This window comes from Pezoporus wallicus, unplaced genomic scaffold, assembly GCF_028554395.1.
Source record: "Pezoporus wallicus isolate ANWC-B61680 ecotype Strahan unplaced genomic scaffold, APGP_CSIRO_Pwel_v1 scaffold_3294, whole genome shotgun sequence".
NCBI classification, from domain to species: Eukaryota; Metazoa; Chordata; class Aves; order Psittaciformes; family Psittacidae; genus Pezoporus; species Pezoporus wallicus.
The window spans coordinates 5,019,622-5,041,973 of record NW_026635478.1 but is presented as its reverse complement, the minus strand read 5'-3'; the positions used below and the strand labels follow the sequence as shown (position 1 = coordinate 5,041,973).

At 37.8% G+C, this 22,352-nt stretch overlaps 1 protein-coding gene across 1 annotated transcript in view; it reads left to right on the top strand.

Moving 5' to 3' along the window:
- The window catches only part of VWF (von Willebrand factor), a 129,722-nt gene that overhangs the window by 104,978 nt on the left and 2,392 nt on the right, over positions 1-22,352 (top strand). The window contains exons 43-50 of the mRNA XM_057426168.1: positions 1,300-1,449; positions 5,105-5,215; positions 7,146-7,329; positions 8,203-8,243; positions 13,052-13,168; positions 16,070-16,168; positions 17,371-17,499; positions 19,232-19,271. Coding sequence (XP_057282151.1) covers positions 1,300-1,449; positions 5,105-5,215; positions 7,146-7,329; positions 8,203-8,243; positions 13,052-13,168; positions 16,070-16,168; positions 17,371-17,499; positions 19,232-19,271 — 871 coding nt within the window. The remainder of the gene's footprint in view (positions 1-1,299; positions 1,450-5,104; positions 5,216-7,145; positions 7,330-8,202; positions 8,244-13,051; positions 13,169-16,069; positions 16,169-17,370; positions 17,500-19,231; positions 19,272-22,352) is intronic.

Genomic DNA, 22,352 nt, shown 5'->3' with positions numbered 1-22,352 from the left:
ATGAAACTACTGGATAATTATGCCAGAGTATTTTTAATTTACCTGTGTCTGAGGGAAATACACTTTGCATTACAGTGGTGCTTGTTTTATTATAGTCATTTATTCTGACATAACCAACCCATTAATTTGTTGTGACTTGAAGATAAATAAGTTTTTATATTTATACATATATGCATATATACACACACATACATGCCAAAACCATTTGAAATTTCAAGATCATTGAAACATTAGGAATTTTAGAGGTAACTTTTCAATTTTTAATTTCTTTCTAGCTAACAAAGGTACGTGCTTTTTGATCAGTACAGTTACATTCTTTCAGTCCTATACTAACTTCACTGTACATTCTAACAGTACATACTAACAGTACATTCTTTCAGTCCTATACTAACTTCACTGAAATGTTTGGGACACCTTAGACCTAAACTCCTTGTGCTCATTGATTACTTTTGCCTCTGCCTAAGAAGCATTGTATCTTATATGAACTATATTGCCACTTTAAAATGTTTGCCAAATTAATATCTGATTTTGTTAAAGATTCACCAGGATATACTTTTACTTATTCTGACAACCTTTTACTAAGTTGTTATATTAACCTTTAAGATAAGATTGCTTAGAGGAGAGGATGCAGGGCAATGTAACCTTTTCATTGAAGCAGCCTTCCCTAAAAGCTTAACACAGGGTTATGCTGTCTTTCAGCTCAGGAGATCAAGCCTTTATTTTCTGTTGCTAAGTAGTTCATGACCTTGCAGAAGTCATTTTATGTCTCTGTGACTTGCTCTATCTATAAAAATAAATGTTCATCTCTAATAGCATGCTGTAAAAATTACTAATAGAAAAAGCAATATAAGACCAGGCACTACTTTTGTGGTAGCTGTGTTGGTCTGAGGATACAAGAGAATGAAAGCTTGTAGCTCAAGGCAGGATCTTTTCAGATCAGCTGATTTAGCTGCAAAAAGTTTGAAGTGCATGGCTCCTTCTATAAGCCTCACTGTTTATTATCTCTAAATATTGTGTCGTATTATACTTCTAGGGAAACTGAGTCAGGCCCTGACTCAGAAACTAATTGCAGATAAAATTCTGCAATTCTTTATAAAACAGCAGCTTTGGTTGCGCTTATTTTCCTTTCCCCAGCAGAGGGGCCACGATTTTAAGACCTGTGGCATTTCTACTGGGTTCAAAATACTCCATAAAATTTATGGAGGGTTTCGCATCTTAAAAAGCAGCCTTTTGGAGCCAACAGTATGCCCTTACAAACAGCAGTGTGCTTTTTCATGTGATAATCGTTGCATTCTATAGGTGTGTGTGCACAACAACATAGTCTACCCTGTTGGGACAACCTGGGAAGATGGTTGCAGAGAATGCTTTTGCACTAGTATGAGGGATGATGTTACAGGACTTCAGATGATGGAGTGTCACGACAAGACATGCAACACGTTCTGCTCTCGGGTGAGTAACATTTAAATCAGTGCGTTAGCCAGCAGAGCTCTGGTGGGGATCTGAAATGATTACTTTTAAACCTGTGTGTTTCCAGAAACCAGAGAAAAATAGAAAATAAGTGTTGTAGCAACAAATTATCTTGGGAACAAAGTCTAAGAGGGCCTAATCATTACTGGCTTCATTTTAGGGTTATTGTTTTAGGATCATATCTTTCTGCCAAGGAAATTGTGGACAAGTTTAGTTTGTATTTCAATAAAAGGAGAACTGCATCCTGAAATGTCTATCATTTACACCACTTGCACAATAAGCACTCATAATACCTGAAGTTCAATTTCAAACAACTGTTCTAGTTGAAGTTCACTTTCTGAAGAGAATATTTCAGATCTGTCTGTTGCTCAGCTCTGCCTATTATAGCAGTAATAAGACCACATACTGTGGCCTTTATTATGCTCAGACATCTGCTACATGCTGTAAAATTATGTGGTCTACTTTTGGAAGCCCACAAAGGAAGTATGAGCTGCTTTGTTATATCAATGTAGCTGGTCAAGCAGGAGGAGACAGATACTTGGTAAAAAAGTTAATAGAAGAATTCTAGAAGGGCCAAAGGAATTGGTTAAAAGTCAGTAGCACTTCCCAGTGTCATAGATTAGAAGGCTTTGACTATAACATGATTTGTGCAAATAAAAGCTCAAAATTGTTTTTATACTTCCTTTAAACTTCCATTTTACATCCCTAACATTCCTTACCTTAACATAAGGTGGCAATTAAGGAAATAAAAAATCACTGTAAAATTAAATGTTATGCTCTAGAGTTGCATTTTCCTCTGGTATCTAGTACCTTGTAGCCCAAATCCTTGAGCATTACCACGTCCTTGCTTCATGAAGTTAGCTTGGATGAGTCACTCTGAAAATAGTTTGAGTCTACAGAAAAAGCAGATGGCAGAAGAGAGGTTAAGAAAAATCAGCACACAATACCTCTTATTTCTTGTTGCCTTTCATAAAATTAACTAGGTTGGAGGAGACCTTTAAGATCAAGTCCAACTGTTACTTCTGGGAGAAAGCTTTTCATTAGCAAACTTTGTATATACAGATATGAGAAGTTAGAGGTGTTCTTTCAGCTTTTGGAAAGACATTGTGTATAGTGTGCCTGGGAGTCAAAGACTGACCTCGGGCATAGAGCATGTGTGTGCAGCAACATTAACTCGGTCGCAGAGTTAACATTGTTGAAGAAACCCTGCATTGTCTGATTTATTTTAAATTCTCATTTGAATATTGACTAATATTTATCTTAAAACAGTTAACCCTGTATTGAAGTTTGACTGTGAATGTTTCAGTTAACCAGACCAATATCTGAAAAGCAATTCTCTTTTCTGGACTCTATTAAGCTAATTGTGCCTAGGTTTTTAATGAATTAATACAACTATATTTCACTACCATTGAACTTATAGCTTCTGTATCAGAACAAGGCTAGACAGCATATTTATATATATGTGTATGTGAACTTGAGAAGGTGTGAGCAAAATATAATCTTTTTTTTTGTATAATATTTTCTATTTAAGACACTTCTAATAGTGTCTTAAACACTGCATCATTCCTTAGAACCAGAGGAAAAACCCAGTCCATTAAAACTCTCCCTGACAAAGCAAAATAGTGATCTTTCTGCAAGCATAGGGTTTAATGAGAAAGCTTGAGGATGCCCAGTGCAGTGAGAACCATGATGTGAGAGCTTTCAGTCGTTGCAAGAGAATCCCATTTTTAGAAGATATTTGTTCCTAGTATGCAAATTGTTATGAAATATTAGATCTAAATATCTGGCTGTGTTTTGGCTCATAGCCATAACTTTATCAATAATTCGTTATTCAAAAAAAGTATCATTAAGGCAGAGCTACAGATATGTAAAGAAATATCATAGAAAAAAGTGAATGTTTCATTTAAATAAAAAAATCCTACATTTCTCTGAGGAGGTTAATGGAAAATACAGAAATTTTGCTTGCAAACCATATGTGGGTTTACTTCATTACACGTCATAGTCCCCTCACTTTTTTTATCCTCTACCGTCTTTCTGTTACCAAAGTTTTGAGAAATCGGGCAGACAGTTGCTGCAATCATGGCATGTGCCACAAGGAGGAGTGGTGTCTCCCTCCTGGAGCTTATTATTTCTCTTGAGAGTACACCAGGCTACATCCCTTCAGAGCATCGTGATCGTAAAATAGCTAACACCCTTCTAAACATCTTAAAATCACTAGTATACTAGAGAGGGGAGGACTTTGCTTAATTTCTGTCAGTGTTCTTGGAGTTAGGTGCTTTTTAAGTGATATAAAAGAGTGTGGTTTAAAGTAGTGGATAACTTAAAGCATTAGATGATTATGAGTAGAATGAAGCATAATTTTCTGGGATAAGTCTTTGAGACAAAGCCATTTGGCTGAGTGTGTGTAAATTAATTAGGTTAGGTTTTCAAGTGTCTTGATTAATTACATTAAAATAAAGAATATTTGGACCCTATGTGCAAAAGCATAGTGAATGATGGTTGTAATAGATGCTGACTACAGAAACTATGACTTTAATCTCCAATATTACAAAGGGATATTTTTCTTTGAAATAACATGCAAAACATGGTAGTAAATGGCTTAATGGTGCATGTTAAGGAGGTCAAAGAAACTAATGTAAGAGTAAGACTGTTGTTTGAATATCAGATGTGCAGGATCACATTCGAAAAGTATGAGAGTCTTGTTGAAAGGTAATTTCAAACATCCTGCTTTCATTTTAAAGCATAACTTATTATGGAAAGTAGGAAGTGATACCTTAATGTTCTAGAGATTTTCAAACAGAGAATTAAGTCCTCACCTGGGTTACTTTTTCCCTTTCCACTTCTGCCTTTTTTATGTCATTGTTCTTTTCTGTCTTGTGGCAAAAGAGGGTAGATTTAGATTAGACATTAGGAAGCTCTTCACTGTGAGGGTGGTGAGGCACTGGCACAGGTTGCCCAGAGAAGCTGTGACTGCCTCATCCCTGGGTGTTCAAGGCCAGGTTGGATGGGGCCTTGGAGCAACCTGGTCTAGTGGAAGGTGTCCCCGCCTGTGGCAGGGGGGTTGAAACCATGTGATCGTTATGGTCCCTCCCAACCTAAAATATCGTGTAATTCTACAAAATCCTTGTGCTATTACATATTTGAACAGAACCTAGGAAAAGAAAGATGTTTTGTGTGATTTCATTTTTTTTCTTTTTTTAAGTGCTAGGCAGTGTCAACGTTTTCTGTACTCCAAGAAGGGGTGGTCCATACTACACTAGAGATGCTGATATCCTCACAAAGTTCATTAATTGATTGGCATGACATAAGGAAGGATAGTGCCTAGAATTAGTCCATGCAGTTGAAATGAATATGTCTTATTTAGCAGGAACTAGTGAGATAAGAATTTCTGCTGTTAATATTGTGTGCATTTTAATTTATTTTTTCTGACAGGTAATGTCATTTAACAGGATGCTGAGGTGGGTGGACCACTTTTTTGCTTTGTAAATAACAGTGTGTGGCTTTACAGTTCTATTTTCAAACTCCCCTTTCTGCAAAAAGTTGCTAATATTAAACATCCCAGTGTTTTCTTTTGGGATTAATCAACTAATCTGTCTCTTATTCCTGGATCAGTCAGTCCTTTTATTTTCTCCTACAGGGTTACAAGTACGTCATCCAAGAAGGGGAATGTTGTGGGAGATGCCAGAAGACTGCCTGTGAGGAGCAGATATTCTGGTCTCGGGGTGATGCAAATCCTCGCTTTCATGAGGTGAGGTGTCAGTGGCATGGACACTTCCTCTTCTACCAGAAGTGCAAGGGGATTAATTTGTGTTCCACAGGAGGTTGAAGAAGATAAGAGCTGTTTTTTTTCTATACATCAAGCAGCACTGAAAACTAGTCTCTTGTAGGGTGTGTAACTTGTTTGGTTCTAACAAGCAAACCCTCCTCACCCTTTTTGGTCTCTAAGGAAGCAATATATTTGTGTAAAATTAATAATTTCATAAAAGGTAGCTCAAAAGAATGTTAGTAGGATGTGATGCTTCTCTGGCCAAAGGCTACATGTTTAAATTATCTCAGTTACATAATATTCCTCTATGGATAGCAGGCAGATGGGGTAGTGGATTACTTGAATTTCACAGTCCTATGTAAATGGGATGTCCTATTTGGCACACACGGAAATGTCAGAAAGTAAATGAGGGTAGAAACATGAATTATTCTCTGGTTGCTAAAGATGATTGCTGCATGTCAGATCAGCCCACAGTGGTCCAGGTCATGCTTGTTTTCTGCTCAAAATAGCTGCTTATTTTCAGCCATATGCCTCTTCCCTTAGGATTCAGAGACCCAATGGGACGTGAGTGCATACAATGGCCATTTAAAATGTGCTGCAGATACCCTGCTGCCCTGGAAAGCTACCTGGATATTTTTTTCTGGTTTTGCCTACACTTTTAATTCCTTCAAGTTATTCACTTTGTTCTATCCCTAACCCAACCATCCTTGGCAAGCCTCTGCCAGTAACATTGAATTGCTTAATCCTATGCAGAGCTTTGGATTCAAGAAAGGCAGGAGCAGTTAGTTAAATATTTTTAAAATAACAGACCTTCTCCCCATCTTTTCTTCCCTAAGTGTTGTTCTTTATAAAGCATCTGCATTTTCAGCTACCTCTCACGTTCGCATATTAATATTGTTTTTTTAATTGCTTCTTTTACAAAGGCAGTTTGATGCACTCTTAAAAAATGTTAATGGATCATTTTGCAGCCTGCCTCTTCCCTGATTTTTCCAAGGGAATTTCTTAACGTGGATCAGTATCCTTTTCAGCTGTGTAAAACAAGTCTTCAGAAAGCCCATTTGAATGTCCCAATGTGTCTTACTGATTTGTGTTGTACTGACAGAGTAATAAATACTGATACTCTGCTACCTCTCTCTTGCTGTGTCCTCTTTCAACTCTTCTGTCATTAACAATGAAGTGTATAACATGAGAAGTATGAACACATGAAAATATTCCCTAACTTTCTGAACAAAACCATTTGATTTTACTGGGCTTTGGGATCTGATTTTCACTTTCAGTGTTCTTGAAGTGTATTCAGAATGTTAACGGTGGAGGCATACAGCTGCAAAGCAGTGATCAGGTCTTCCCAGTGCTGAACTGTCTCAGTATCTTCTTTCTGGCCTGTAGTGATGTCTCTTCCCATAATAGTGCTTGAAGTTCCCACGTTGTCTGACCCATGGGCAATTATAATCAGTAGAACAATCAACAGGTTTCAGTCTCTTCTACATTTGCAAATATTTTCTGGTGTAGAGCCTATTGCCAAAGCCTCCTTTGGGCTGACTAGAACTGACTTGCAGCAGGTTCCAGCAGAAAGAGGACCAGCAAAGAGGTGCAGCCAGCTACTGGGTAACAAATGTAGATTTAAATCTAGCTAGGAGTGCTGTTTCTTCTTCACATTTTATTTCACCTGCCTCTTTATTTTTAACCTTAAGGATACTCCTGTAACTCCTATGCTTTACAAACTAAGCAGCAGACTGTTCTATAAACTGATTGTTGCAGTGAGGCTTTGTGGAGAACTGTTGAGTGACTGTTCTTGACACAGTAAATGTGCTCTTTGCAAACCAGCATGCTTGCAAACAACCTGTGGTGGTCTTCCCTCTATGAAGTGGCGCAAATACCACTATCTATAATTAGTTCTACGATTTCCCATCAGGTTGGCACAGAGTGGCGATCCCCCTTCAACCATTGCATTGTCAACGAATGTGTCCGGGTGAACAATGAGGTTTTTGTGCAGCAAAAGAATATTTCTTGCTCTCAAATGGATGTGCCTGACTGTCCAGAGGGAACTGAACTACGCTGTGACCAAGTAATAGATTGCTGTCCTTCCTGCAGATGTGGTAAGTTTTTGTGTATGACAAATGGAATCGCTCATCTCACATGTTGATGTCTTGTTTCTCAACAACAATTTCCAAAGTGCGTATTTTGCAAGTATACTACTGCTTTGAAAATCTCCTGTATAATTTAGACATTGAGTACAATAGCACCTGCTGCTATTACTTTCTCTTTCCAGCTGACATTTACTGTCTCTTCTTGAACAAATTGCAGTTGAAGCTATTTTGCAGTGCTTCAGAGAGACATACCAGGCTATGTTTCTACAGCTCCAGCCTGCACTTTTTAGCATTTTGAAGAGGTCTTGAGATGCTTTTGTCATAGGAAGTGCTTGCTATGAACATGGAATTTGCAGCCATGTTGTCTTTTCTGTGTCTCTGAGCATGTGACTGTGGCCATTTCTTAGCACAGACTTTGGTCAAAAGTCCAAATCAGAAGATTTGGCTAATTGGCCTCAGTCTGGGAAGATGCCCAGTTATATTTAGTTGACTAGTATACATGCAACCACAGGGTGAGGATCTAGCAGTGGGAGTATCTAGCAGTGGGAGGAGAAGGGGAAATATGCACTGTAACTTGCAGAAAACCTAAGTGCATCTTCTGAGAGTGCGAGGCTTGAATTGGAGGGGAAAACTTATATTGTGCCATGTACTTCTTAACAAAAAACTCAGCAAGACATAATTGGAGGTGGAATTCAAAAGAATTACAAGTTGTTACCTTTCAAGATATAATGTAAGAGGGCTCAGTTATGCCTTTTTTACAGTGAAAGGATATAAATGTTGATTGGAATGCTAATAAGTCAAAAAAGCGTATCTGTGGTTTAATAAATCCTGATAATGTCATGATAATGGTAATGTTAAATAGACTATTATCTTTTCTTTCAGTACCCCTGAATGGTTGTCCTTTGAATGGCACTGTTATTGGGGTAAGATGCGATTCCTTTTATTTGCTGTGATGGTGAGACATTTAGATATAAGAATGAGCTTTTGAAGAACACAAACTGGCCAGAATACACATAAGCATGTAGGGCAGCTTTGTCCAGACAAAACCTCTGGAAGTGAGACCTTGGTGTAAGAGAAGTGGCAAGAGGCTCAGTGTGTATATGTCCAATTCATGACTCTGCCACAGTCTCCCTGTATGCCAATAAATATTTCTGCAAAAGGGACACAGAATGTTTGCTTATCTTGAAAGGAGGCTTAAGAAAAGTTCTTAGAAACTGTGGTAATCTGTGTTGTGCAATGACTCGCAGGCTACCAAATGCACAGGAAACTGTCTGTGAGAGATAATCTCAAATATGATCCTTACCCACTTCAGGGAAGCAAAAACTTCCTACATTCTACCTAGAGGATAACACAGATTAAAATGGATGGAGAGTCTTGCTCCACCTGTGTGGAAGGAGGGGTATCCCTCCTTGGCTATTAGCAGGAACAGGAAAGCTGAGCTTCCTCACTGTTTGACCTCTTTTGCCTTTCAAGATCTCTGCTGATATGCCCTCAGAGGAAATTTTTTCTCAACTGCACATTTAATGGATAGATTAAGACATGTTTAACCCAGCCCATGTCAGTGGGAATGATGGGAGTTAAGCATCTGATCTCATTTATGCCGAATTTATCTTTGGAGAGCTCTGTCAATTGTCCATTGTTTCCCTAAATCCATATTCTGGCAGCACCTCCAGTGTCAAAGAGCTCAAAATATTCTCATCATTCCCCAGGGAAACAGGTCCTCTTTAGTCATTTAACCTAACTTCTAACCTACGTATTCCTGCATTTTCAATGTGTGTCTTTCTTTCTTTTTCATTTATTTAAAAGATAAGTTTACCCAAATCTGTTTGGACTTTTGAGGTATGGCAGAGAGAACATTTCTCCATCTATTTCTTCTGTGTTTGATTTTTTTCTTAGTTCAAAGGTGTAAGTTTATCAGTTTGCTAGAGCTCCTGTCATGAGCTCCTGTCATTCTGTGTGGGGATTACTTCCCTGTAGAATTAAATCCAGGGAATAACTCTGCCTTTCTTGTCAGAAAACTGGGAGAAAGTCTTAAAAGTGGTAAAATCTAAAATCCACTTCTTTCTCTCTGATTCCGCTGTTTATCTCATCTATAGTATTTTGTCAAAACTAGTTGTGGCATTTTATAAAGACCATTCTTGTAGAGAATGTCATGCAGTATAGTAAACGCTAGCTTCTGCCACCTTCTGTTACATAGGATATACATCTATATATACTCTTATGTGGCAAAAAAGTTTCTTTCATGAGCAACTAATTTTTTTCTCTTCCAGCAAAATATTTCCCTGATCTGTCACGTCTTTGTTCTATTTTTGAGTGTTTTAAAATATTTTAAAATACTTTAAAGCATAAGCAAATTTTGAAATAAAATGTCATATTGAAGGCAAGATGAGAAGTATCCATATTTTGCAGACTTTAAATATTTCAGCTTCTACAATATGGAAGAAAATTTCTATGTTAATAAGATTTTCCCAGTTTAGAATGAATTCAGAAAGTGTTTCAGGTGACAGTAGACTGCATTTTGACTCATTCTTATTTGCTATCTGGCCATGTATAAAAGCTGTCTCTTTTTTTTTCCATGTAATACAGATTTTAAAATGTCTTTGTTGTATTTCCTGACAATTAATCATTTTATCAGACACTGCCTGTGCAAGATTTTGAGGGTGTAGGTAGGCCCCAGCTGTTATGCGACTTCTGTGCTCTTGCTGTTGCAAATGTCAAGCATTACTGAAGTTAGCATTCAACAGCGCAGTCACAAAAATATTTTCTCAGGATGGAAAGTGTGAAATTTGAGTTGAGATATAATCTTAAATGATTTCTAAACAAAGTGGACATTTTGATTAAAAAATATATATGTAGCTTATAGTAGGACTTGTCTTAATTACATTTTCTTTTCAATTAGACCACCTTAATTTAATAACTTATTATAAGCTTACTAGCGTATAATACAGCTTCTTAGCTGCGTTTGAGAGCTTTTGAGCAGCTGGCGTTACTACAACCCTGTCTTACACTATTCTCTATTTCAATGACTGTTCCAGAGTTCTGGTCAGAAAGGAAGATGTGGTGTCCACAGAAGTTTGTACTTCCTGGATTTCAAAACCTTTATTCTGGGTCCTTTAAGAATAGGTTTCAAGTTTCATTTTATATCAAGGGAAAACTTTGCTCCATTAACTCATTCACTAAATAGTTCCAAGTTTTGAGTCTTTTACTGCAGTTCTGTTCACTGACTGTGTTCTTAATCCCTTTACATTTTTGTCTTGTATCTGGTTACCAATATTATATTCCAGTAATTTGGTGTATTGCATTCACTCTGCTGTTCTTAACAATGCTGTGGGCTTTAACTGCAAACTTCCAAGCAGGTGGCTGTATTTACCAAAAGGATTATCTGTATCACTCATCTGTTTTCCCAGGCTTTTGCTTAGTGGCATTTTTAAAGGAGATCTGAGTAGATCTGGGCTCTACGCAGGTTAATTTGGTTGCACTAACACAGGGACAGCAGATGTTGACATTTCATTTAAAGTTAGCCAAGAAGACACATGATAGGTATATTATAGAAAGGAAAAAAGATGTATCAATCCATTATTTCATTCAGTTCTGTCATGCTAAGCTATGTTTGTTCAAAGAAAGCCATTGTTAAAGCCATTTGCATGCTGATCCCTAAATACATTAAATAAAGATCATAGAATTAAGCTGTGATGCAAACTTTGGAACAAGGCGAGACCTTCCTCTGAAAGTTCAAAGCCCTTGTGTGTGAGGATTTAGTTTCAACATGTCTCTAGTAAGCCCTAAGTTCCTGCCTGTAATAGTGTTTTTGGTATATACTCCACTTTATCTTTTCTGTGTTTAACTGGAATAACTATGAGAAGATCCAATGAGGACATCAATTGTAATATCAGTTGTGGCTTTATAAACCCTTCATGATGTGAAAACCTAGAGCTACTGAAGCATTCTGTGATAAGCGTTTACTTCTAGAGGGCTGGAATTAAGTATGATTATGATTGTAAACAGAACAAACCCAACCATGTTTTGAAACAGGTCAATACAGCAAGGACATCTCCCAGATTTGGAAGGCTTTTGTGTGGACATGAACCTGCATGTGTGGAGTTACTAATCAGTAAAGTGCTATTAGTGGCAGTGGACTGAATGCCCTTGAGAGGCCTCTAGTGTGTAATAGAACTATTGCTCTAGTGTCTGAAAACTTTCCAATGTTAAGAGTTAAAAAGAAGTCTGGAGTTTTGTATGGCATTTGCTATCTGTCCCTCTCCCATAGGAAAATGTTATCAGTGTGTCCTTGTGCCTGCATCTGCTGATGTCTTTTAACCCTCAAGATTAGTGACCTGATATTCACTATAAAATGTTAAACCAAGAAAGTTGAAGAGTCCTGTGTTGAGGTATCAAGATGAGTTGCTAAAGGCAGGGATCACCCCGTTAGTATTACTACCTCCATCATGTTGCATGTGGAGGATCTTTTTTTCTAGACCTTCACAAACCAAGAAAGAAGTCATTGCTCTTGCTGGTGCTTTGTATTAGATCACTGAGTCCTGAGGACCTCTGTTGTGCTGGAGTGCAGATTAAGAATGTAATTAAAAATAAGAACATTTATCCTTCGGTGTATATGTTGGAGTGTTGACTCTTAACTACTCATAAATTTATTACCTTTACACTGTTACTCTGGCCAGCTTCTTAGTTTTGCTCCATTTGTTCCATGAGTGTTTACCAGTGTGGCACAATTCCTCTTCCAAGTGAAGTCAACAGGGACATTTTAATGACTTTTGGAGCACAATTTAAAGCTTTATAATCTAGCAATATTCAGTATCTGTTTACCTTATTTATTAGGTTTTAGAAGCTCTTTGTGAAAATCCTCAATGTGACTCCTCGCATTTTATCCCTTCAACCATTGTGAGTTGTTATTTTGGGGTTGAAATGAAAGGCTGTACATTTGGGAAGCAGAAGGACTTTGTATTTAGAATTCCTTTCAGTGCTAGGAGTACTGTTACTAACTCCACATCCTTTTGTTTTCCATTTAATAGTTTGGCATTTTTGCCCTACATTTTAAATGTCATTTTTGTTTGTTTTGGAAAAGTGGTTGGATCCAGCAAACAAGGTGCTCAGGGAATTTGAATTGCGTGCCAGCTCAGCCACTGCTTTGCTTGCAACTATGAACAAGTTCTGTTCTTCACTCAGGAATCCTGTTTATGGTTTTGTTTATCTTTTCTTAATTTTAATCTTTTAGGGCTCTAGAAATTCTAAGCAGTATTATTACAGGAACAACAGCAAATAATTTCTGCCCCTGATCTGTGGGTTGCAATGGCTCAAGAATAAAAAACTTGTTGGCAAACCAATTCACTGCACTTGGGAAAAATGAACTTATGGCAACCCCCTATACACATAGCCAGGATAGCTTTCGACAAAATCTTTATCACTTTCACAGATTCCTCTCTTGCTTGCTAGCTTTGTAAGCAATGCAGTAAGAAATGCCAATGCCATTTCCCAGGTTAAGGAATTCTAAAAGGCTTACTTGAAAAATATCCTCATGTTATGCTGCTTATTCTGGAATTATATATGCAAAAATTTGGGTCTCTGGAAAGTGGGGACATTGTTTTTCTGTTTGTTTTGTAAAGAATTGCAATGCAAGATTTAATGAAAGAGATTTAACCTAGATAAAACTGCTCGTTTATTTGAGTTATGCCGAAGAGACTGTCACTGACTTAACAAACTGGTTCTAATGTTTCAGCCATGGAGACGCCTGATGGTGGATCAATGCACAACCTGTCACTGCACCCTTCAGTCAACACCTTCTCTGAGATATACTCTGACATGTACAAAATTAAACTGTGAACCATGTCCAGTGGTGAGTGGTCTGGATATTCTGGTTAAGAATGGGTCACATAGGAAGTTCATATTCTTAGTTGTATACAGTTTATATTCTGTACAGCTCTGGGACCTGTTGCCTTTCCTCAAGTTTTTCTGAGGAGTCATGGCCCTGTGTTCTTCTTCTGTTGAATTAGGCTGCATATACCAAATGTGATCTAAATCCACACTGTTTGAAAGGTAATGTTTCATAGTACTCGGCTCCACAGGCATTTTTATTGTGCGCTTTAGATTACTTGCCTTTAGGGCAAAATAAGGTTTGGCAAATCATTTGCAACAGGAACTGCTGTGTCTCCTTTCCTATCTGTCCCTCTGGGGACCAGCAGCTTAGCCAGATCTTCAGAGCTTTCCTATGACTATTCTAAATTGTCTAATAGCTGGGCTCAGTAACATTTCTGTCTGCTTCCCAGCCATGCCTTAGGTGATTTAAGGTGATTGACCCCTTCAGTTTCACTGGCTTTTTTGAAGTCTTTGCTGCTGCTTTGCTGCCATCTTCTGAAAGGAATGAACTTGGCTGAGAAAGTCAGAGGCAAATAGCATCCATTTGTACTCTGCTGCCCAGCAGCATGACCAGAGTGCTTGACTAGTTCTGTTTAGTCGTGCAGTTTTCTTTCTTAGCACCAATATCTCAAGTGGAAGGGGACCTAAGCAAGCTGCAGAGGCTGGCTTAATCTTCCTCTGTCAGAAAAACACAGACCAGCAGCTGAGTTTCACAGAAAAAGGCTTAAATGCCCTTTCCTCTTCTGTCTTATCCCAGATAAAGAATGGAGCCCAATGAGCCCAACCAAACTCAGGGCCTGTGCAAGTGGTGTGGCCATTGTACCAAAAAGTCACATCTCTAACATGATGATATGGGATTCCCAGTTGAAATTCAGCAGAGGCATACGTTGGTAGGGTTCCTGCAAAAAAGAGGGGGAAAGTTTTGAATGAGTCCAGTTTTCAATCCCTAAGTAAAACTGGAAAGGACAATGTAGTTCTGGACCCTAATATTACCCCTTCCCTGTAGGTATGATTATAGACACTGGCTTCTGAAAGGAAAATGAAGGGCCAAGCTCAGTGCTGAGCATCTTCCTCACTGCTGAGCATCTTCCTCACTGCCACAAAATATAACCTGGCAGATCAATGGAAAAAACCCAGATACACTAGAGTGAATCTGTGGCCAGAAACATGTGTGCATATGCACATTCCCATATAAAAATGCACAAACATTAATTCTTGCTTTTCAATGCAAGAAGCCAGCTGTAGAAATTAGAATAGAGGAATCAATAAAGTACATGTTAAAAAAGTGGGGAAATATTCCTCTCCTGGTTCTTTCACCACTCACACGGTTCCCAAACAACTTCTTTCCCCTACCTGACCCAAAAATACAGACTAATCTAACAGCCCTGAGGAAAGGGCAATTTCCAGTTGGGCTTATTAAGCACTGTGAAGCTGTGTTTAGGTGATGTGCAGCCACCCAAGGGAGATGGCAAGTCTAGGTGTTTATACCCACTTTAATGAATCTGTGGAGCTTGAGGGGAGAAAAATATCAAACAACATTCAGAATGTCTTCAACACCCTAAGGCCAGTGGGATTCACACACATACTTGGGGTCTTTCCTGTCTCTGAGTCACTGATTTCATGATATGCCCAGATTAAAAGAGATGTCTTCATAACGGATAAAATCATTAGTTAAGAGTATATGCTCTTGAAGGAGCACCTGCTTTCTACTGGATGCTGAAGTTGAGAAAATAAATGCACTGGTCACTGAAGTGCACCCAACTGCAGCATATTCTGCTCATCAGCATAATTTGTTTTGGTCATTTTAAGACCTACTTTAGGTGCTTACATTTTTGTTAGTAGACCAAGTTCACTTAAATAACAATGAAGTATGTTTTCTTCCAGTGATTTAATAATAACCCCCCACCCTCCCCAGATTCTTTTTCTATAAAAAACATATGGATAACATGCATGCCTTCACTCAACCAGAGTGTTTGTTGTCTTAAAAATGTTCAGCTCATCATAAGCAGCTGTTGGTTATGTGTAGCAGCTGGAGACATTACTGTGGGACACTTCATGTGTTAGCTCAGTTCATTTCTGATTTTTATTTTCCATTATCCACTCTATATCTTTCTTCCTCTCCATCTAGTGCTGCTCATTCTCCCATACATCTTTCGCCACCAGTGTTTTTGCCTTTCTGTGCCATTTTTGGGTCTTCCTTATTCCTCTTTTCTTTCTTTGTTTCCTTTTTATTTTATTCCATCATACCCTCTCCACTGCTTTTCTTCCTTGTTTTATCAAGCCATTTTCTTTTCTTTTTTCATAGTCCAGATTTTCCACCTCAGCCTTATTCTCCCCATTCCCTGCCCACTGCTTACTAACCATCTTATCCTTTTCTCCTAATTCAAGCACTTCAAGCTACTTTTCCAAGTTGCACTGTCTGTTATTCATTAGCTTTACAAAGAAGCTCCTGCACACCACAAATGCAAACTGTGGTTCATTCAAAACATTATAGTAAGCTTCTTACCCGGTCCTATTGTCATGTGTTGTTTAGTGGACCTGACCTTGCAACTGTTATAGTCAAAGAATATTGAATTTAGTGGTCACAGAAATACTTGGAAATAAATTTCCCTCCCTACTGTATAATAAAACACTACAAAGATTAATACTAGCCTTTTAAAAAAACCTCCCCAAAGTATGCAACTAACTAGATTAAACTAGTCTAGTCCTACTGTTTAAAAAGCTAGGTATCTCTTTGTCCACTGAATTAAAAACAACAAAAACAAACAAACAAAACCACCCAAAAAACCCCCAAACCAAAACCTAGAATCTCTCTTGAAGTAAGTGTTAGGAAGCATGTTTAGGACAAAATAAACCCAGAAAAATGCCCTTTACCTTGTAGAATTACAGAAGGCAGGAAATCTCTGGCTCTTGCTGTGGAAAATGCGTGCCAACTTCATGTGGCATCAGGCTGAGAGACGGAAGGCTTAAATACCTTCAGGTAAGTTTTAAGCACTTTTGTTTATGTGTAAATGTAAATGTAGCACAGACTTTTGGTGAGCCCAAGGAAAAGGCATTTTTTCCTCCTTTTTGGTTCTAGAGGGACATTCTAGATGTACCTGCAAGCATGAATATCAAGGAACATCAACTGGAATATGAGCTCAAACAACTACATAGAGGAACTTAAAAACCTCATTTTAAATGAGAAATTTATAATTAAAGTTGCAAGTGTGTATTTTGAAAAATCTTTCTAGCATATAGGTTCTTAAACAGTCATGGATATTTTTCTGGTAAAAACCAATCAGCTTGCCTGCTCTGTATAACAGTATATAATTTTTTTTTTTTATTCCATTCCTGAGCTAAGTTTTAGATGGGGAGAGTGTGGGAGGAGCAACGAAGCTGATGAAGGGTCTAGAGAACAAGGAGCAGCTGAGGGAACTGGGGTTGTTCGTCTGCAGAAAATGATGCTCAGGAGAGACCTCATTGCTCCCTATGACTATCTGAAAGGAGGTTGGAGCAAGGAGGGGATTGGTTTCTTCTCCCAGGTAACAAGTGGTAGGACAAGAGGAAATGGCCTCAAGCTGCACCAGGATAGGGTTAGATTGGATATTAGGAACAATTTATTCACCAAGAGGGCTATCAGGCACTGAACACAGCCTGCCCAGGTTGAATCACCCATCCCTGGAGGTATTTAAAAGACTTTTAGATGTGGTGCTTAGGGACATGGTTTAGTGGTGGACTTGGTGGTGTCAGGTTTGTGGTTGGACTTCATGATCTTGAAGGTCTTTTGCAACCTAAATGATTCTATGTGAGGGTGGGTTTATGTGTTTCTTAAAGAAGCTCCCAACTCAGCCAGCAGTTAAATGTTCATATATACGGCTCTTAAAAAGGGAATTCATAGGTTCTCACTTAAACACGTTTCTTTTGTGAGTTAATGGAATTTTTTCCCCGTTAAGAGATGAAAAGGTCAGGTTTTGGCAGCCATGACTGAGCTGTAATAAATTTGGCTATGGAAGTAAATAGAAGATGATGACTTTGTTGATAAAAAATTATGTTTACTAAACATTTCCATGTTTTAAAAACTTCACTATCACAGTACCTTAATTGAAATATCAGTGGAGGAATAGTCAGGTTGTACAGTTTTCTGAAAACTGCCCATCCAATGTTGTTTCTCTGTGAAGCTAACAGCCCTTATCTTTACAGCCAAATGAATCACTTCAGGATGGCTGTGATAGTCACTCCTGTAAAGTAAATGAGAAAGGGGAATTTATCTGGGAAAGGAGAATCACTGGCTGTCCTCCATTTGATTCCAGAAGATGTTTGGCTGAAGGGGTAAGTAGTGAAATGGGTCCCATTTCCAGATTTCCTAGTAGACACTCTTATGTTTATGGTTCTGTATATAGGTACCTTATGTGTATTGTGGTGGGAAGCCCCAGCCTTCTCCCAGCACCTTGGCTAAACTGAATTTGAACATTCTTTGAAATTCAGAAAAATTAAAGTTTGTTTTTTGTTTTTTTTTTATTTTAAAATGTATGCTGGGTTTATATGGGACTGTACTGTAGGGGGGATGCTGAGCTTGCAGTAATTCTGTTCCATGTGAAACAGCAAACATAAGAAACTGTTTATTCTAACAAGGTTTTCAGTTTGGTATCCAGAGTACAACTGTGTGCATAATTACACAAACTGAGAAAACAGTTGGATCACCCCCTTGTTTTCTATGAATATGTATATGACATGCTGAGATGTTTTTCTCTACCCTCCTATGAGGTTAGGGAAAGGAATTTTCACAGTGCTGTAGAAAGAGCTGACACTTCCACATTTGCAGTTATTTGGTCTAATGGTATAATAAAACCCTCCTCAACACGTCCATCCATCCTTCCTGTGATTTGAGGTTAGCCGTACAGCAAGAAACAGAGTGCATGTTGGGGTGTGGGACATGGGGTAGTGCTTTTGCTCATCTAGCGTCACACAGATGTTTATTTCCACCTGTCCCCATTTTCTTCAGCATGGCAGGAAGCAGGAAACCTTTAACAAAGCTTGTGCCCAAACCTCTCTCTGCATACACAATGGAGGACTTTGTATGTATAACACAAGAAGAATAAAGCTCCTACAGTGCATTTCTTTGTGAAATCACTATAGCACACACAGTTTTCTTATACAAACAAGTATTTAGAAAAATGCTGGGTTACGTTACAAGCTTCAGATTATTATTGTATTCTAACGGTCTTCATTGAAAATCAAAGAAGAATAGATTACTTTTTAACCAGAACTTCCCAAACCACATTTATTCTCCTCCCATCCAAAAAACAGAACTATTTCACCTATAAAATTAGTGGGTTTCATCTAGTTACAGATGGAGAGTTTAGGGGGTTTAATTAAAGAAGTATCCAAGATTCAGGTGTTTAGTGCGACAATGGCATTACCTTGCAGTATAAATATTTCTCAGTTTCTCTTTACTCTATGGGTTTTCAGCAATTTTCCACCATATGTATATTTCTGAGAATTATTGTCTATGTGGTAGTAACGAAACAAGAAAAATAAAATTTTTGGCTGTTAAAACTTATTCGACAGGTATGAAATTTTATGATGATTTGCCTGTACATTTTCATCTGTTGTGGAATAGGCATGCTTTCATCTATATTGCTAAAAAAATCAAAAGGGACTATTTAAATTCCTGTCTTAAACAGACATAAGAATTGAATGCTATTCGGTTCATCACTCTGGTTTCCAGAAATTTATTTGTATTCAGTATCTTTACTTCAGAAAGCTCCTAATGTAAGGTGTTAGCAATATTTTCAGATATTTAACTTGATAATGTAGTCAATTATTTCTAATCAGCATTCAACAAACATAATGGCAAGTTCAAAAATCTTAAAATGCATGATTACAAATAGATGATAATTACTAGTTAGGTGATTGCTAATGCCAGTTTCCATTTTTGTACAACATAGAGATACAATTCGCTTGCTTAATACCCTATGTTAAATATCCCTTTATATTCTTCCAGCAGAAGAAATATGCATAACTTGTGCCAAAATAGAAATTTTCTTTTTCTATTGTTTAGGGCAGAATTGCAAAAATTGGCAATACCTGCTGCGACACATGTAAGTAAATAAGCCAGAAGTTTTGTATGGAAACTGTAGAGAATGTAAGCTACTGTGTGAGAAGCTATGTTTTGCATAAGATGAAGGCTAATGAAATGGAGTTTAGCAATGTGGTTAAAATAAACTATCAAACAAGTCTGCCCTCTGATTGGGATACTCTGTCATGTTTTGTCCCCCAGAACACGTGTTTTGACAGTATTCACAAGTGCTTAGAAAGAAATAGATACTCTTTACATTTTATGCAGATGTTAATTATGAATGTTTTAGTTTATTGTTCACCTAAACATAACAGGACCAGTATTGCACACAGGTTGACAAGCCACATAACCTGATACTAAATATGAGAGGCAACCACTTCATGAATAATCAATCAACTTAAAATGAATTTAGCAAAAAAACCCTGGTGACAGTAACGTAATTATGATTGGGTTTTGCTATTGTAATCATCAAAAAATGGTACAGGAGAGCTTGTCAAATGTGCATTCCTATTGAATAGCCTGACTGCAGTTTAAATTTGGCAGTGTAGGAGTCAGAAACTCTTAATTTCATGCATCATTCTGTAGATAATCCAAATGTCACTCAGGCTGTGGCAGGAAGGGTTTGCTTACATGAGGAAGGATTGCAGGGTTGGGTTCTCATTTCTAAAATGAATATCTGATGCTTTTGTGAGCAGACAACCTCTCAGTTTTCTCTCATTTAAGTAAAAAATTAATAATACTGGTAGCTCATTTAAAAAAAACCAAACAAATGACAAACCAAAAGGTTGATATTTAAGGTCAGAATATCAACATCTTGCCTGTGTTCTGTTATGACCTTTTTTTTTTTTCCTCCTTCCCTCTGTACGTGTGCTAATAAATAAAAGATGGCCAGCATAGCAGCCCATCACCACATTGGCACAGTAACTGCTGTAATAATACCCCTGATGAAGGATGTTAACTCCTACAGAGTCTGCAGCCTTTGTCTGTCTGTACCATCACTGAGTCCAGCTTAAGAAATAGAAGTCAGAAAGCTATTAAGATAGACTGTCATCAGATGGCTCACACAGGTAATTTAGTTAAGAGAGCATTAATCTACCAGGCTTCAAGTAAGGTATACTCAATATTATTTATTAACAAAAACAGATTTTTAAGATTTAAAAGACCGGATGGTGGGCAGGCTCTACTAATTGAGAACACTTATCACTACAGTTGGTGAAAGGAGAAAGCCAGTTCCAAATGAGTACTACTCAATAAATATATTTATTAGCAATTATAGTGATTTAAAAGTGGTACCTCCTTGCAGCAGGAAAAGCTAATTGATCTAAGTGAAATATTGCATGCCTAAAAATGCTCATATTATATGGGCTTTCAAATCATTATTCTCATTGATGTTCACTTGGATGTAGCTCAAAACTGAAAAGTCCCATGTGACAGCAGAGTCCTGTTCCTAATTGATTTTCTACTCAGTGCCCTTCATAATGTAAAAGCCAACATACTGCATTCAGCCTACTAACCATGAGTTATCAATTGAAGTACTGTGATTAACACGTAGCTTTGAATCAAACACATCTAGATACCAAACTCTCTTTCCTCTCTATTTATATCTTTCTACTAGGGCACTCAGTAGCTACATGCAGTCTGTTTCATACTTTACAGGGAATACCAAGGCTTGGCAAAACTATCGTAAAACCAGAATAATTATTCTTAAAAAACAAATAAGAGAATAATTAATTTCTCATGTACACAGAGACTTAGATATAGGTTACATTCCTTCCCAGGTCTTGAGTGAGTTAGTCTTTCAGACAACTCGGTACCATAAAGAACTGGGCTAAGAACTTTGAACTTGTTCTCACAAGTTCAAAGCAAAGTTCAGGGTGATGCCTTTGGTTCAGTAGAGTCCAACACAGCTTTGAGTAAAGGCTGTTTAAGCCACTTTCCCTTTCTATGTTATGCCCTGGCAATTGGAGTTTGTTAGTGTGTCTGAAGACATTGTTCCAGTTTTTAACTACATAGGTACGTGTAAGTGAACAGGCTTATTTTCTCATTGGATTTCTGTGGTACTAGCAAAGGACTTGGTTATTTGCAAAGGATATTCCTTATTTTCCCACTTAACAAAGAAGTTGCATCTCTGCTTCTCACCTCTTTTCTCTGTTCATCTCAGTTGCATGTCTCAGTGTTACAAGCACTTGCCTTTGCAAAGGAGGCACAGTCTACAAAATAAGGTAAATCAGCAGTAAAGTAACTTGAGAACAAGTTGATAAGTCAGGACCAAGAAGGTGACGAAGCTGCATTGAATCTGATGACAATTATTTTGTTTGGACTTTTCAAGTGTGCAGACACAATTGTGTAATCCTTCCAGGTGGACAAGTTTTATCAAATGAAGTGATGAAATCATTCAAAGAGAACTGGCAGTTCCAGCCCTGGAGCCAGAAACACTTTTCAAGCTTTTTTTTTTTAATATGAAATGTAAAGCCTTAACAAGGCACAGAGCCAATTTGGTAATGACATTCCAAGGGAAAAGGTATTGAAAGCTATGTTTGCTGCTAGGGAGATGTATACATTTCTCTCCAATTTATGTATCTACTTAGTTATGCAGTTGGCCGGTTGAATTCCTTCAGCTCTCTGAAATGAGAGAAAACAAAGCTGTTGTGTAGTACATGAAAAAATAGTTCAGTATTCTGGTAAATACAGAAATTCCACTGGTTAGCTAGAAATAAGTAAAAGTAGGAGCCTTTATACAGAGGCATAGCATTCTGTTGACACTACAAAGAAATGTTTGCAGTGTGTAAAATATTCACTTAAAAAAGCATTAGCTCCTTCACAAGTCTTTAGATGTGGACCAAAACAGTCAAGAGTGTTCAGAACAAAATATTCTGGATTAGTCCGTATTTAAGCAGGTCAATTACAAGATTCCCTTTGAAATTGGAGGAGCAGTCACTCTCAACTACTGCAGTTAATAGATCATAGCAAATCAATCTCACTTCACAAAGATGGATCAGCAGATTCCCTGAGCTTGCACCCTGCACACATAACAAATCCAGACCTACTGCCTCATGTGTGCATTTCTCATTTGATGGAAAAAACACAGCAAGAATTTACCTAA